The sequence below is a fragment of the Podarcis erhardii genome, assembly GCF_964252035.2.
Source record: "Podarcis erhardii genome assembly, chromosome: 13".
Lineage (NCBI taxonomy): Eukaryota > Metazoa > Chordata > Lepidosauria > Squamata > Lacertidae > Podarcis > Podarcis erhardii.
Window position 1 is genome coordinate 26,630,834 of NC_138502.1, and position 18,317 is coordinate 26,649,150.

Consider the following 18,317-nt stretch of genomic DNA (forward strand, 5'->3'; position numbering starts at 1 on the left):
CTGTATGAGATTAATTAGATTTATGACTGGCTACACATGAAAATAATCTTGAAGCAATTTACAAAGGTAACATACCACATCCAATAGAAATCTATTAAAACAAAATATACTGAAAGTGTTCATCCAAATCACCCACCAGTGGGTTCTGAAACTGTTTTATCTGCACTTTTTGGTTCCACCATGGGGGGGGTGTATTCTTTTCTCTACAACTTTACATTACCCCAAAGCCCAGAATAAGAATTTGCTTGGAGACGGAAGACCAAGTCCCTGCAGATAGCATTCCACAAATGCAGAGTTAGGGGCATAGAGAACACCCTCTTTACAACAATTAGAAAGGGATATATCTAATGCTAGTCCAACACAGAGTAGATCCACTGAAAATACTTGGGTCCATTAATTTCATTGGGTATACTCATAATCTAGCTGGATACAAACCAAAGCTCTTTTGCCATTCTCCCTAAATTTGTAAGTGTGAGGAATATAAAAGGACTGAAAGTGCTGATCAGTTGACAAGCATGACCAACCAAGTGAGGTACACCTACCCTCTTTGAGAAAAAAAACCTCCAGTGCCAAAATGTTGTCAATGTTCAGTTCAAACAGTCTGATGAAATTTAAGAATTTTTTTTGCACTTGGATTCGAGAAACTGTTACCTTTATTAATACCTGAAAATGATTTATAATGAAATAAAGCAACATTAATTCTAACCCATCAAAGATATGTAATGTCACACCACAATTCCCATGATGAACTGATAATGTTTTTTCTATTGTATAGTGATCTGATCCAATGCAGCAGCATGAAAAGGGCACAAAAGGAAAGAGATCTTCACAACTGCCCTCTTCCTGGAGAACTGCCAAAGTAAGAGCTTGAACATCTTCCAGAAGCATTTTAAGACTTTCCTTTTCAGGCTGACTTTTTGCAGCTAAGGTTAAGCCGGCATGGTGAATGAGGATGTACATACTTAAATGGGGTTTTGAAATCCTGGTTCCAGTGTGTGTGTGTGTGTGTGTGTGTGTGTGTGTGTGTTTAAAAATGATAAACACACTCCACAGGTTAAAATGTTCCTTTAAAAACATAATTACTAGGGTTGTGTGCATGCCATCATTCAATGTAAGCATGGGTTTGTTAAAAGGATATGTAGTCTGCTTTTCAATTAAAAAAAAAAGAGTTAACTAATACAGAACAATAAAAACAATACAAAGGATTGACCCTTAAGAGAGTGATACCCAAAGGCAGAAACAACAATCCCCCAATATCACCCATCAAGGCAGGAGAAAAGGTTTAAGGAAAACCACTGCAGTGCAGTGCCCCCACTTCCAACCTCTACGTCCAGTTCAAAGGGATACAATCATCAATGGCAACAGTTCACAAACATGCTCATTGTTCACACTGGCAAATACATCTTCCAGTCAGTATCAGGGTGAGTCCCCATCCTTCTCCAAGCCTAAAGGACAGAACTCTTGCTGATGGCATGCAAAGTTTTGGAGTCCTCTGAGAAGAGCAAGGTGTCTTGCTGCTTTCTGAGCATCTCATGGACTCATTATGTTAGGGGAGGCAGAGGACAGGGTTTCACCAACTGCAGCCAGAGTGCACCTCTAGGTCAGCATGTTGCCAGTTAAGACCCCACCCACCTTAAGTGAAGACAGTTAGTGGTGAACACAAATCTTGGCTGGCTAATGACAAGCAAAATTCATGGACTTCTGATAGATGGTACCAAAAATTGATGAAATTAAGGGAAATCAACTTATCTTTCACCCAGCAAAGATCATTAGCCACGGTAATAAAATTAGTAGGGGTCCCAAACTCCAGCAACAAAACTGACTGAAGAGGGTCATGTTAAGCAAAGTCATCTTGATGAGTCTGGAATTGCTTGGCCAGAGCCTTTTTGATTATTCTTGGTCATAAAAGCAAGCTGAACATTGGCTTCCCCAGGCTCTTTATCACTAGCCATGATGGATAGGGGTCAGATAGGCACGTCAAATGTACTGATCCAAAAGCCCCCTTCACATCCTTGGCTGCCAGCACTTGGAACTCCTCCAGTAAAACCTACCCAGACACCCATGTGGTTGACTCAGAAAAATAGGTGGAATCAATTTAGAATGGATGCAAATGATTTTATCCACAGAACCTGTCATAGAAGGCCATGAGTTAAGCTTTCCAGCGAAGGAGACACAGAATGGTAAAGCCCCAAATGTACAAAACCATGCACTCAGAGGTGGTGAAATCCACATATTTCTACTCTACTGTCACTGTGAGGAAATAAATTTTTCACCGGGCTGTTTGATTGGCATTGCTACAACTTTTCATCCAAGTGAGTTCAAGTACATTCCTGCCACCTCATTATTACCAGCTTGGCCTGCTTGCCAGCTATGACCATTCCTGGACATGGATAGCCTGACCATGGCAGTTCATGCACTGGCAACCTCAAAGATAGATTACTGAAATGCTTCTATATGAGGCTGCCCTTGGACCTGGTTCAGAAGCTCCAGCTGGTGCAAAATGTGGTGGCCAGTCAGCTGATGGAGCAAATGACCAACAACATCATTGTTGACAAACAGCATCATTGTTAAAACATCTCCCCTGGCTACCCATCTATTACTGAGCCAGGTTCAAGGTCCTTGTATTAATTTTCAAGGCTTGAACAACTTAGGTCCAGCGTACTTAGGGACTGTCTGAACCCTTAATATCCCAACTCAATTACTAAGATCATCTGCAGGAGTGTCACTGGTCATCCCCTGAGTTGGTGAGGCTCATCTGACAGTGACATGACACTGAGCCTTTAGCATCATCTTCCAAAAAGAGATTCAGCAGGTGCCTTCCACTTTAACCTTTAAGTATCTGCTGAAAACATTTCTATGACACCAAGCTTATAGATACAATTAAGAAAACAGATTCCTGTAATAATTAACTGATTATTTCTGGCAATTTTTTACGCGTTTTTGCATATGTGCGCGTGTGCGCGCGCATTATAAACCACTTTAGATTTTTTAAAAAAATGAACAGTGGCATACAAGTATTTTTATAAATATATAACCCACCATTTTCTATTAACCATCACAAGTTCACACTTCTAATGCCACTGAATCTGTTCAGGGATAGCACACAGCAGCTGGTCAAAGGTCAGACTGGCCTTTGTCCTATGATCAGATACTGGACAATACTTTTTAACACAGCTTTTGAATAGCAAATCATTGCTACAATGTGGCACATAGCCAGACACTCATGGGGCTATAGCCAATTAAACAGATCTGCTAGTGCAAGGATTTCTGATTGTGCAACAGAACCTCCCGCAGGGTGCAGGGAGAGAAAATGGGAAGTTAATTTGTGCAAGGGCAAATCCTTGTGCTGGTGGATTTATTTAGAGTAATACAGCCCAAGATAGAAGAGATCTAGGCACCAGGGCCACGGAGACCCTTGAACATAGACATTAAATTATGCACGCCTGTAATTCAAGTACTACTGGGTTTAGAAAAATGTCATGATTTAATCAACTGATGATTTGGGGTACCTTTCTAGTCAAAATAGAGATGCTCAATTAAACACTGCAATGCATGTACACAAGGGTATAATTTCATTTAATCCAATATGATTTCTTGGTATTACTCTTTGTGCTAAACTTCGTACTTACAGTGGTGCCTCGCAAGACGAAAAGAATCCGTTCCACGAGTCTCTTCGTCTAGCGGTTTTTTCATCTTGCGAAGCAAGCCCATTGACGGCTTAGCGGATTAGCGCTATTAGCGGTTTAGCGGATAAGCGGCTTAGAAAAAGGAGGGGGGGGAGAGGAAAAAAACCCCGTAGGAACTTGCAAGACATTTTCGTCTTGCGAAGCAAGCCCATAGGAAATTTGTTTTGCGAAGCACCTCCAAAACGGAAAACTCTTTCGTCTAGCGTGTTTTCCGTCTTGCGAGGCATTCGTCTTGTGGGGCACCACTGTATATCACAAAGTGGACAGCTGTCATTAAAGGTTGGACCACGCTACACACTAGGGAGGTGGCATCTGGAAATTAACTGGGATCAAATTGTAATATTTTATACAATGCTAGTTTCTAACTAGCTGTGAATGTGTGTAATCTGAAAGGAAGAGGACATATCAGGCAATAAGTCATGTTAAGGAGGACTCACAACATTCACATGTGACTAAAAGCCTAAATGAAAGCTAAATGCTGAAAAGCCTAAATGAAAGCTAAATGCTGAATAGGTATAATTAGAAAAAAGGCCTTAGTTTACAAACTAGGGCTTTAAAGAGCCATACATTCATCTCAGAACCAAAACTTAAAGCCTGGGCAATGTTCTTAAACCAAGAATGCTGACTGTGCCACTGCTGCCAGATCACTGCCACTTCTACTGCTGTCTCCTACCGCTGTGGTGAGGCCTTCCAGCCTGCTACTGATTTTGCTACCACCGCCAGGCCACTGCTTTAATTGCCACTGCTGCTATTGCCACTGATGCAGCAAAGTCTCACAGGCTGCTACTTGCTGTTGCCTCCCACCACCACGAAAAGGCCTTGCAAGCCATCAGCACTTCTGCTACCGCTGCCATGAGGCTTCACAAACCACAGCTGCGACTGCTGCCACCAGGTCAAATATTATGAAACAGTTATCACAATGTAAACTTCAAACTGGTTTTAAACAATATATCCCTCTGTCACCCAGTCCTAGTGAGCATCAAAATCACCTGCTAAAACAGAGTCTTATTTACTGTCATTTTAGCAGGTGACACCATGCAAATTTGCATAGCACCCCCTGTAAATGGATGGAGAACCACTCCCTTTTAGCAGCACTTTGCAAGGTGTTTTTAAGTCTCCTCTTCAGGACTTCAGAGTATCTTGAAAAGGTGGGTGACCCTGCACACCTATCAAATTTGGTCTGCAAAGCTGATCCTGAAAAGGATTTGGCCTATGAAGCCAAGATGTTTCCCCATACCTGTTGTAGAGTCTGTGTACTCCCTGCATAGAATTACCACCACTGGTTAAAGTGGGAGTTTGCTTAACCCCCAAATATATGCTCCTGTGAGAAAGACAGTGTTTGCAGAAAAGGACCCTTTACATATGAGTTGTGGCGAATCACTACAAAAAGGGAGTTACTGAAACAGAAGAGGTATGTGATGAGATGGGCTCCATACATACAAAATACCATGCACTTATTCTGATTAAATCGTTTTGAATAACCAGTTTTTCAATGGAAATGGCAGTGCAGTTTAGAATCCTAGTCTACCTGTAAGTGTATGCATTACACACTTTCATCACTGCAAGTACATGCAGCCCAAACACTGAATCATAGTATCGTGTAACAAACTATTTTTTAAAAAATCAGAGATCTAGCATTCCAATTGTCTCTACAATTTGGGCTCTTTAAAGGAGGCATAAATAACTGATTAATAATAATCAATTATTATTACTCACTACCATCCAAATACCCTCCAACATTTCCTGGATAAAGTGTTTAAGTTAACAGTCAAAATCTAAATCACTTGCAGTATAGCATCCTTTAGAAATTAGCCAGTCTGGATCCTGAAGGACATTTGTGACTTTTGAGTTATATCAATACAAAACTCACACACAACATTCCCAAGTACAGCAATTGTGAGGACATCTATGTTGACCAGAAACAGATTTCACATGCTGGGGGGCATACTTGTTACAACAAAGAGTACTCTGTGGTACCTTCATGTCAGGGAACTGCCATCGGAAAGGCAGGTGGTGGAGGGGCTCTCGGAAGCTAGGAGAGACTCAGCAGCGGAGGAAGGTACCAGCAGGGGGAGAGAGGGAGATCAGAGAGAAAGTGAGTCGAAGGGATGGCTCAGGGAGTCTTCCAGCGAGAACAGTGGAGAAGTCTCAGGACCTCCTATAGGTACACCCACTCCTCGCCGGAAACTGTCGCACAGAGAATCCAGAAGACGCGTTTCCGTTAAGGAGCTTTTATGCTGGAGTAGATTCCGTAAACGCCCACTGTCGGATTCTGCCAGCGATTAAGGGAGTCATGTTTAAGGGCTCCGCTAAGGACAGAGTTTGAGAACCATGCCCAAACTCTGAGGGACTAAGCTTTTACGCACAAGCAGCTCATCATCCCATCACACTTCATGATTTAACAAATTTATTATAAATTTTGTGGACCGCAGTCCATTCATTTGATGCATGAAGTGTAATTGTGAATTGGTAAGCGCTGGCAAACACATGGCTGAGGGGAGCAAAGTCAAATGGAAATGAAATTCATAACGAACAGCGCCTCAAAGCAAGATAATTACAGTGACCAATTAACAAGGCAGTGTTGATGACAGCACCAACATCCTGGCATTGGTATCCAATTAACATATGTACTGAATTGTAATTCATCTGTTTCATGCTGGACTTTCCCTTTAGAGATCTTTGGGTTTTATATTCCTGTGTGATTTACATCTAATGCTACTTCAGCAATGTCAGACCAGCCACAGAGCATTCCTTAAGTGACCAGGGAGAGCTGCCACCCCATCGATTTTAAAGAGTGTTCATACTCCTGTTCCTATCTCACCAATTCCCCTCTCAGTTCTGACAGTATACGAGTTACAGGTGCATATGCTCAACTATATCAACATGGCTTCTTCACTACTAGAGTGGAATAGAAACGATTAAGTATTGGTTTTTCTCTTGCTGTAAACCGAGCCCATTGTCAAAAAATAAGGAGGCAGCCTACTGAGCAGTACTCTATTGTTTGCTTTGCTGCAGAGCTAAGTGATTATTTTCTCCATAGGAGCCACACCTTCAGAACAGACATTCTTAACAAATGTTCTCATTCTGGTACAGAGACCAACTAGCTTTCTTCCACAAAAGAGGGGAGGAAGGGGAGGGTTTCATTATTACTGTAATGACCTGATTGTGACAAGCAGACACGAGGAGTAGGAAAACAATGCTTAATGGACAGCCCATATGGTATCAATTCATGATGTAAAAATAGGTGATTGCCCAACAGGCTTGCAAGCATAACATTATTTTTAAAATGTCTTGAAAACCACATGCAGTTTGAAATATTTCACTTAACCTCTTAAGTGACTGGGAACATAAATTTCAGGAGAGATTTGTGTATATAACACCATAGCTCTCAAAATATATAGACAGCTTCATAAGGAACCAGGTCACAGAAGTTAAGAATTCAGAGAGTGAGAGTTTAAATGGGTGGTCTATGACTAGACAATACATCCTGCGGATCACCAACTTGTGTAGAGTGCCTAGCTTTAAGCAAAGGCAGGGCACACATACAATCAAGACAGTCATACCCAGCTTGAGGACTGCTTCTGCAAAGATGGTGTTCTTGGTTTGAGGAAAAACTACTTTTAGGTGAGGCAGGGAAGGAAATGGTTTAAATTTGTATGAAAGCAGGATGTTTGGCTTTGACCATTTTCTACCCCTGCAATTGCATTTCAAATGGATGGCTTACACAATTACTACTTTCTGGAGGAAGGTTCACACAGCGGTGCAGCTAAGTACTTCTAGATCAGGAGTCAGCAACCTTTTTCAGCCGTGGGCCGGTCCACCATCCCTCAGACCATGTGGTGGGCCGGACTGTATTTTGGGAAAAAAATAAAAAATGAACAAATTCCTATGCCCCACAAATAACCCAGAGATGCATTTTAAATAAAAGCACACATTCTACTCATGTAAAAACACGCTGATTCCTGGACCATCTGTGGGCCAGACTGAGAAGGCGATTGGGCCACATCCGGCCCATGGGCCTTAGGTTGCCTACCCCTCTTCTAGACCTTGTACTAAATGGTCTTACGGGAAGTGGGGACACCTTATATGACCATGAGTGTCATCTCTCCACCTTGTGTCACTTCATTCATTGCAAGTGGTTAAATATTCCAGCATTGTTACGAGCAAAAACACAAACAAAGCAGCTTGACAACCTTGATAAAGTAAGAAAATAGAAAACATGCAGTTGTGATATTTAAACTCGCTTAAATCACTGCACTATCCTGACTAGAGGAAGAAAATGCAATTTGATTCTGCTGCCTTGATGGGAATGCACAAACTTTGTTCTAGAAAAACAATATTGTATATTTTAAAGTTGAAAAAAGAATCAAATTAGCATCTGCAATCATGTACTTGTCTGGTCAGCAACCTCAAGCATATAAAAAGCTTAAAATAAGTGGAGGGATGGAAGGATGCTACAAATATAGTATCAGGCCTGGTGGGCTTTGGCATGCCCATGGCAGCCCAGGTGTTGATACCTGGCTTCTTTGCCACTGGGGGATCAAGGGCTTCTATTCATATAGAAGCCTTTGACCAGTCCAGGAGCAGAGTCACACCATGCATTTAAAGCACATTCCACATCCATTTAAGGCACATGGCTTCCCCCAAAGAATCCTGGAAAGTGTAGTTTGTTAAGGTTGTTGGGAATTGTAGCTCTCTGAGGGTGGAACTACAATTCCCAGGATTCTTTGGGGGAAGTCATGAATATTAAATGTGCACTGAATATGCTTTAAATGTATGGTATGGATGTACCCCAGGTGACCTTTCTTTTAATTCTGAAGGTGTTTGACTTGGCTACTGTTTGATATTACGGTATTTTATTGTCCAAGCATTAACAGATTTTTATCTGCTCTTCAATTCACAGGTAAGGTGTTATGAGACTAAAGTCAGTCATTGATTTCAATGGTTCTTCTCTGAGTATGATTCTGTTGGATACCACCCATCATTATGTATTTTTGGTATGCTTTTATTCTGGTTATTAGCTTCCTTGAGTCTGTAGACAGAAATGAAGGATACTGAAAAAACAAACAATTTCTGTCAGATCATCAAACATACGGAGAGATGTACTACCAGATGGCAGCTTCCCCTGGAGACTCAAAGTCTGACCATCTTTCTGAAGAACTATTTACTCAAGTTATCTTTGGTGACAACAGGCAAGGGTTCATTTGACTAAAGGGTGGGGCTTAAATGTACATTGTATCTAGTTGTCTGAGTACCTCTGTGTTTTGTGTTAAGGGCTGGTACAGTGCAGTGGCTAAAATAGTGAACTTCTTAGTTTAGACAACAATGCTCTGTGGCCTCAGGCAAGCCATTAATCAAAGCACAGTATCTGCAAAATGGGAATAATGCTACAGGCTTGTTGTAAGGATCACCAAGATGTTTGTAAACACTGAAAAGCTCAAATGCACACAAATGTATTGTATATGAGGAGGACACCGCACCCGACTATTGCCTCTCAGAACAATCTATACTGTCATCTTCATGCCAATTTTCTTTGGATGCTCAGAGGTGCCACTGGCTTTTTCCACAATATCTACCAGTGGGAGGCACTCATAAGGTATGCTTCCAAGAATACTTAAGTGATCAAATGTCAAATATGAATGCTGCTCTGGGTACTTCAGAACATCTTCCTATCAGCTGGGCAGACACACCCTGCAATTCCCTTGTTATTCAAGAAGTGGAAAAGAGAAGTTATAACTGATTAATTTTACTCAGTTTTTAACACTCTTATCTGAAGAAATCATCCCTCCTGCCATGGGACCTACTCAAACACTCCTGAGGCAGAAACTATCTACAGTAAAAATGAATTTTACAACCACTGTGAAATACTGTGAAAAATAACTTCAGTGTATGTACTGACAGATACTATATATAATCCTTAAAGTTCTACTCTAAACCCTTTTTGAAAAGCAGTGGCTCACAGCCTCAACTATTCACACCATTACTGTAAAGATAAACTGCAAAGAACATGTATCAAGCACACAGATTCAGAAATTATATATAATCTCTCCTATCACACTGCTCATTTTGCACCATTCCACCTACAGCCAATTTATAGAAATCATTGTATGTCTCTAGATCTAATATAATGATGACTCATATATAATGGCTAGTCTTTTATGCACTAATTCCCTACTTTCAAGGGTTATGTAGAGACTAAATTGTAAAGCAGATTGCAAATCATCTTTCTTTGAAAGGCTTTAAAGAAGATTCTATGAGAGATACTTTAGAAATTCCCTCCCCTCCCCTGACATCAGATGTTTTCTATGAACACAGTATTATGAAGGAGCCTGTGCAAGTAACCTACTCCCTCCGGTAAGATTAGTTTGTTAGAATTACTGTTTACAAGGTTCTCTGCAATACTACTCAATATACTAGATATGTGACCATATTTTCTGCCACAATTTTCTTCTTTCAACACATATGCCTGAATATGCCTTGCATAACTCAAAAGCTCATATCAAAAATCTTGAACATTACCTGCTACTTAATTCTTTTTTCACCACGATACTGTCATTGATAGCTATTTCAGCTAACTATTGTTTAGCAATAAGGGAGGGACATGATCACAAATCACCCTCCCCCAACACTCCACCCTCAACCATGGCTTGATCAACCATGGCTTGATGTCACATCTGATAATTAAGAACACCCCCTAAACACCAGTTAACCATGGTTACTATTTTGGGAACATTATGCCTGCACCCATTATGACTCTGATCTGGTAGAGAGACTTATTACCTGGTCTATTTTTACTGGAATAGAGGTCTTTAGTTATTACAAGTGCGGTCAAAACATTCCCTAGTTTGAGATGTTTGTACAGATTTGGTGATAAATGTTTTATGATCAAGTCAGCATCTCTGGGGTTCCCTGCTGCCATAAAACAATGGGAGATCTGATTTAGTGTGTTGGTTTCATTTACATTGAATGAACAAGACTTTAAAAAGTATGTTGTGCTAATTTTATGTACTAATTATCTGAACAGTTTCTCCAAAAGTCAGTTAAATGAAGTATTTGCCTGGAGAGGAGAATCCAAGCTGCTACATTCAATGTGCTTTAAGTGTTAAGAGTCAAACAAATTTGAATCTTTATTTGGAAATTATCTTTATTTAAATAATTTATTAAAACAACTCAGTAACATAGTCGACTCTCAGCTTATGTGGGGGATAAATTCCATGGACAGTGCATGAAGCCAAAATCATGCATAGACAAGACACACTCTCCCTGCACCTCCAAGCACTCTCCCAAGGTGAGTGCAGTGGCAGGTGGGATTGCCAATGTTTGTTTGTTTCAATGGATGCCTGCCCCTATTTGTTTGTTTGCTTAAATTTAAATGCATGTAAGTTGCAAGTCAATTGTACACAATTATAAAGAAAAAAACATTAAGGTACTGAAAACTATTTTACCATACTAAATTTAGTATCCCTCAAGAGCTGTGTGCATAAGCATGTGCTTTCTAGGGCTAGTCACTTCATAAATAGCCAGTTACAACCATGATTTTATATTTCATTAGTATTATATTCATTTCAGTTGCCAAATTTGCACAGTACTCATTTCTAAAAATGGAACATTTTCCATGGAAAAAATAGCACTTGAAAAATTTCCAGAAATGTTTTCACCCCACAGCACTGTAACAATATATTTGGTCTACAAATATTTGCATTAGTAAGTAGTCTCTCTCTGTATACAAGCTGGAAATTAGCTATCGTTCCATTGTATCTAATTATATGTTCTACATAACTCAAAGACTAAAATATTCATTTACTAACAGAAATTGGCCCAACAAAACTCTCTCATATTATTTCCGGTTTCCATTTTTAAATATATCATTGTATGCACATTTTCCCAATTGGGTTATGCCTTCCTTCCTCTCCCTCACAAGAATACCATGTAGACATCTATAATTAGAATAAGCAACCATAACACACACATTTGAATGTTAAGGGTTCCCAACTGTACATCTCCCTTGGACATCGCTTTTGGAGAAAAAACATCCCCAGTGCTACCCAAAACACTGTTCATCAGTACCAATACATACTTTTCACAGGGGAAAGGCCTGGGAATAGATTCCCCTTCTCATACAATTAAACAATTAATCTCAATGGGGAAAAAATACTAGTGTCAAATCACAAGAACCCCTCCATGTATCTAAACTCTCCCCTCAATTTTCAGATTACAAGATGGTGTAAAAAATAATGAAATTGTTATGTGCAGCTGCTTCTTACTTCTGTTCCCTGCAAGTCACAAAACTTCAGTTAGTGACCTTTTTTATTTGGACTCGGTTACCAATCAACATTTTCCTGGGCTATTTAGTCAATGGAAATTAATTCAATGAACATGCACTCTTTTTGTTTAGTTTGCATTCAACTTCCAATAGTACCCATTAAAAGTAAGCGAATGAAACCAAAACATTGTTTTTACCTGTCTCAGTTTCTGGATGAAGACACCGCTCTTTTTCATTCTGCAGAACTTATCACCTTGTGCCATACGCTGCCTAAGTCATCCAGTACTTTGACTCAGTTACTTTTATTTTTCCTTTCTGGACCAGAAAGTAAAGAAGTAGCTGTGCCCAAAGCAGAAGTTCCTTCTGAGCTGAGCTAGTCTCCTCCCTGTATTCAAGTTATTCCTTGGTCACACTGCTGAAGGATTACACTTGGGCACTTTATTTTCCTCCCTCATGAAATCCCCACAAAAAGAGACTTGAACCAGCTTATTGCTCTTATTTGTGTCAACGATGCTGCCTCCTCCGCACTGTGGCTATCAATTCAGGAAAGGGGGGGGAGGGACAGCTGTTACGACAAAGAACTGGATGAATCTCTGGCTAGATAGGGTGCTTTTGTGTGATGCCAGATCATGTCAATTATGTGCCATGTTTTCCTGAATAGTTCATTGTTTACCCTTTGCTTGCTTTGTTTGCACTTTTTACAGCATCTTTATCCTTCAGGATTCTCCTTTTCAATTTCAAAATAGTAAAGCAACAGTAGTCCTGGACTGTACCACTTTTATATATTCTGATATTAAACACATGCACCAATCACCAGTCATGTTTCCTTTAAAGCTATTTAGCAATCCGTTTTGCATAATGTCCACAAACACACAGGGTCAGCACCACACATTGCAAACTGGTCACCCATCCTGTCAAAGAGCTACAGGCTCCACAATGCCCTTTAATCACATTCACATTTGTTACTTCAAAATACACCAAGGCATCAAAGCTACAGGATCTTCCTTACTCTAAACCCACTATATTGGCCATATGTCAGAGCACATGTATGTGCTCATGTGCATACCTCCCTGACCCTGGTCAGCGTCTGAAAACAGTTGTGATTAATATACAGCTGTCATTTGCTAAGCTGATGTGACCAATACTCATTTTGTCAGCATACAATTTGATGAACTTTAGCCCCACATGGACAGATATACCTATTTACATATTACTTTAAACCCTCAAATTTTGCTCTTTTACAAACACACAGAAATAGACTATGTATTCCACATCCTGGAACACTATGCTCCCCCTTTCTTGCATGTTCTTCCTTTCCCCCCTAGCTGCCCACCTTCCTTTTCCAGACCAGGAGGATCCCCTTTGTCTATATATTAATTAGGCCCTTAGTAGCCATAAACAAACAGCACAAAACTGGTCATGCCAGCAGCATTAAGACTGGTTCCCTGGCCCTACCCTCTCTATTTCATGCTTCTGTCCTTGCATGATCCCCCCCCCCCGGTGACATGAAGTCCACAAATACTCCAGAGAATCTCCCACTACTCTGAAGTATCACCCTCCTCTAATCCCTACACCTTTCTCCTGTTTTATCTCCCCCACTTAAGTGGGACATAAACTGGGAGATGACTTTTCCCCCTAGCCAGCTTAGCTAGCCTCCTGATGAGACCCTTTCCTGCCACTACCTAGGAACTGCAGCTTTTATTTTCTTTACATATACCAAGTAAAGGTTATCTAGACAGAACATTAGAGCTGTTGAATTTTCCACTGCTATGCTTCCTGTGGATTGCCTATATCTTCAGCAACAGCAGCCTGTGTATAAGAGTGCACTTAGGATGCACTTGAGGATAAACTGAAAATTAGTTGGACAAGTAATTGAAAAATGCCATCCCCTTCTAGCAGTTTCTTAACAAAGCTAGAATCTTAACAGTACCTTCCAACCCTCAAGAACCTTCACAGGAGACTGAGGATATTTGTAATATGCCCTCTTTTAAACAGCCCTGGGAGTCTGTTTACACACACACACAATCCTTCCCTTCATTGGTAGGGCATAAATTATGTGGGTAAAGTGTGCCTGCCTTAACACTGTTCAGGAGCCTCCACATGCCTACAACTTGTTTCTCTCCCAATTCTAATCTAGTCCCAGCACACTTCTACAGCAGCTCTGCAACCTCCTTCTATTATCTCTACCACTGCTCCAAACACATACTTTCCCATAACTAAATTTCTTCTGGCTACAACCTGCCAATTCACCCCCATCCCTAAACACCTGAAGAATAACATTTTCAGGTCAGACCCTGCCCCACCTCACAGTCTGCTCTTCAAGTTCTGGTTAATTTCACCCCACACCCAAAATAATAATAATGCATTAATGTCCATGTTCCTCCACTGTGTATATAATCAAGGCAGCCCCAATCCTGGGACTTTCACTGCCGCTCCCACAATGTGCTTAGGCTCCTCCCCTTCCTCTTCAAGCTCATTCTCCACCCATCCTGCCCCACTCCCAGTGGAAGTGGGTGGGATCCCAAACTCTGTTAACGAACCTCCTCGCCCAACTTCCCTACATGTACCGTGGTGCCACTAAACACACACACCAGACTTCCTAACGTAATATTTCCTTTCCCCTCTAGTGCACATCCTTCCCACTAGCGATATCCCACAGAATGGCACGGGCGGGGCGAGGGAAGCCTTCCATCTGCGTAACCTATCACGACTGACTCCACCCCACCCAATATACACAGTGTTTCCCTCTTATTTGCCTCTCTACAGGCTTACCTATTCAAAGTCGACTACATACACCTTTTCCAGTTTTGTTCGAGGGAAAGGCTCTCCTCCAGCGGAATGCCCTCGCGTCGACGGGAGAAGAAACCACCTTACACTTGTACATGTAATCTCCCTCATTGTAATCACGACAGGCAACCCTCCCACCCCCACCCCACTTAGGGAAACTTGTCGCCCTCTTCTTCCGCAGTCAGTTTTCTTCTCTGGTGTCTGGTAGGCGAGGAAAGGGAATTTCCTTCAGCCTCATCTAGTCGCCTCCCATCCCCCATTTAAAACCCTCCCAGAGGACACACAAACACCGCCCCATCTCTTCGGCCACCGCTTTATCGCCCCTCCAGATCTGGGATGTCCCCCCCCCTTTCTTTTGAGGGGAGGAGGGAGAAACGAGAATAGGGGAAGGGGAATCTCCTTCGGTGAAATCTAACGCCCCCCCTCCCCACTGCCCCATTCATAACCGAACAAACCAGCCCTGCACCACCACCTTCCCTCTCCCCACCCCGGGAAACTTTGGGAAGGCCCAGCCGATGCTCCCTCCGCTCACCTCAAACCGGCTCTTGGTGACTCCGTTCATTTCCCTCCTCATGGTGAAGGCCCTGCGGGGGTCGGCTCGGGTGAGAGCAGGCCAGGCCGAGCCGGGCCTGGCCCCCCCGGCTCCTGAACGGCGGCGTCAGCAGCGGCGGCCGCCCGCTCAGCCCCGCGGCCTCCCTTCGCGCTGCGGGGCTGAAGGAGGCGCAGCAGCCGGGGAGGCAGGAGGCGGAAAGCCCGTCGTCGCCCGTCTGCCTCCCTAGACCAGCGGCGAGGGCCCGGGCGGCGTTAAGGCTCCTCAGCGGGTGCGGGTGAGGGAGGGGGGGCGGCCGGCCGGAGCCCCCTCCGCCGACTAGGCCCACTCCTGAAGGGAGGGGGGAGCAAAGAGAAAGCGAGAGAGAGAGAGAGAGAGTTCGGCCCTCGTCAACTACAACTACTACTTCTTCTCCTTCTACCCAAAACAAAAACACTCCGCACCTGCCAGCAACAGCGCCGCTCATTGGATGAGGGAGGCGCAGGCCGGGGAGGGGAAAGAGCACGGGCGGCGCGCGCCTCTGCGCGCGCGGGTGGTGGGAGGAGGAGCGTGTGCGCGCGCCCACCCCAGCTCCCGGGGACAAGGCGAAGAAGCCGGGAGGGAGGGTCCTGGTCTTCCTTTTCTCCCCGCCCCGCACCCCTCCTCAACTCTGGTCTGGGCAGGTGAAGCGACCGCCTCCCGTCGCCAACCCTGAACCTATGCACGTTTCAATGACGGTCGTCGCATCGCCGCGCAGGATTTCGGTTCCGATCCTACGCACGTGCGCGGCTCACGGGTAAAGCCGTTCGTCCCTACCGAGCTCGGTGAGGCGTGTAGATATGTTTTCAGCGCGCGCGCGCACTGGCACATTTCGGTTGCGCTCAGCGGTGGGGACATGCTCCCAAGCAGCTCTAGTGACTGGCATCCTTATTGATCTTAATGTTGTGCTGAATGGATCGACAAAAGGAGCTGCTTCTTCGTTGCCATCAGTTAAAATGCTTCAAACGCAGCTAAACCTTTTTTCTCTTTTTAATTTTCTCTACCTTTCCTCTGGGTTGGAATTATTATTCCCTGGGGTGCCCCTTGCAGCAAGCTGTTTAGCTTCAGCATCCCATCAGGTGCCTTCAGATCATTCTCTTGAGCAACAAGATGAAAGCTTCCAGTTAAGAAGATTTGGCTCCTTTATTCTTGGGGGGAGGATTAATTCCTGTGGCATGGTGTCTCATCCAGCTATTGTATATATTGAGGGGGGGGGAACACACGACATTCTCTAACCAGGATAAGTAGCTGCCTCACTCCCTTGAATCCAAATTCTGCCAAGATCTGATGGATTGGTAGATTGAGCGAGTTGTGGACCACCTGCACTCACTAGGTTGGCTTTCAGCAAGCCGATTATCCTATCAGCTTCACATACATTTTGGTAGGGGGTGGTGGTGGAAATACATATATAGAGGATGGTTGCCATATACTGGTAGTGATGATACAAGCAGTTTGACAGTGGAACGAACTGTTTTAAAAGGTGATGGATTCTCCTTCACTAGAGGTTTTAAAGCAGAGAATGGAAGACTAGCTACTGGGGTGCAACAGCAGAGGATTTCTGCAAAAGCAAGGGGTTGGACTAAGGTTACCTTTGAGGTCCCTTCCATATACTCTTACTAATTTACTGTACAAGGGCTATTGTAAGGATTACTGAAAGGACTGCACGTGAAACTGCATGTACTGGAAAACCTGAAATTACACTGTATAAATGTCAAGCATTCTTACTACTGTTAATTATTAAAGAAAACTATTAAGCTTTTACTCCGATACCATGCATTGAAAACGACCAAAACCAATTAAATGATACTTTTGCCAGTTGTTTACTCAAATGGGAACAAAAGAAGTTGATTTAACATTTAGAAATTTATCTTATTTGTATATGAACAATAAAGCTCTTCTACAAACCTGGAGGAGGAGGAGACTCTTGAGAGTCCCACAGACTGCAAGAAGATCAAACCTATCCATTCTTAAGGAAATCAGCCCTGAGTGCTCATTGGAAGGACAGATCCTGAAGCTGAGGCTCCAATACTTTGGCCACCTCATGAGAAGAGAAGACTCCCTGGAAAAGACCCTGATGTTGGGAAAGATGGAGGGCACAAGGAGAATGGGACGACAGAGGAGGAGATGGTTGGACAGTGTTATTGAAGCTACCAGCATGAGTTTGACCAAACTGCGGGAGGCAGTGGAAGACAGGAGTGCCTGGCGCGCTCTGGTCCATGGGGTCACGAAGAGTCAGACATGACTAAACGACTAAACAACAACAAACCAGCATTTTGTTTCCAATCTATATTTCCCCCACCTTTGACTAATGGAAACATTTTTGTTAAGTCAAATCGCTGGTCTGCCCTGGGTTCGTTCCTTTTGGAATGTAATGAAATAAAGTTTCCTCTAGGAATAAATTTTGGAAATAGGAGTACCTGAGGACACAGGTGAAGTCCTCCAAGCACACACAAAACACTACCTTCCCTACTATTACATATTTGACCCCAATCTGTGATTAAGGCAATAGGGCTTCTAAGCCCATTTTAGAAATTAAGTCTGAATATTGCACCGTGTTAACTAGCCCATCTGATTTGGGAGATGAAGAGAAGTAGACACACATAACCTGGATACCTTCCACTGTCAGCACTCAGCATTAGTTCCATATATGCCATCTTCCAATTAAGAATCTCTGCAGGCAGTAACATCCTATGCCCAACTATTCTCATATTACACATCCACCCCAATATCTATCTACACAGTCCTTCTCAAGGTTCCCCAGAATAGTTATAATAAATCAATAGGCACATGTACTGTATTTATCTTCATCATATTGTGGCTTATATTCTATCCACGTCAACTAGTAATGTAAATCAAAGCCTTCAGGAACTAATAGGTGACTAGGAATTAAAAGAAAAAAGCACTGAGAACTTGGATCATGTACAAGGGGTAACCAACAAGATGTGGTCCTCATCTGTTCAGCATGAGCAGAAGTCCAAGAGTCTGGGGATGCAGACTATTAGACAACTGAGCT

The 18,317-nt window shown here is 42.8% G+C and overlaps 1 protein-coding gene and 1 long non-coding RNA gene across 4 annotated transcripts in view; one reads left to right on the forward strand and one right to left on the reverse strand.

Annotated features, from left to right (window-relative positions):
- LOC309327684 overlaps window positions 1-7,768 on the forward strand; it is a 28,108-nt gene extending 20,340 nt beyond the window's left edge. Inside the window, exons 2-3 of the long non-coding RNA XR_014150624.1 lie at window positions 776-859; window positions 6,727-7,768. This is a non-coding gene — a long non-coding RNA (uncharacterized lncRNA). The remainder of the gene's footprint in view (window positions 1-775; window positions 860-6,726) is intronic.
- FBXL20 (F-box and leucine rich repeat protein 20) overlaps window positions 1-15,705 on the reverse strand; it is a 68,732-nt gene extending 53,027 nt beyond the window's left edge. The window contains exon 1 of one of the 3 annotated variants that reach the window (XM_081837041.1): window positions 15,269-15,705. In XM_081837041.1, coding sequence (XP_081693167.1) covers window positions 15,269-15,310 — 42 coding nt within the window. In that variant the 5' untranslated portion in view covers window positions 15,311-15,705. Of the gene's footprint in view, window positions 1-12,146; window positions 12,228-15,268 lie in introns of those variants that run through there. The other 2 variants (XM_081837040.1, XM_081837039.1) reach the window with 2 other exon arrangements.
- Between the last annotated feature and the right edge of the window lie 2,612 nt (window positions 15,706-18,317).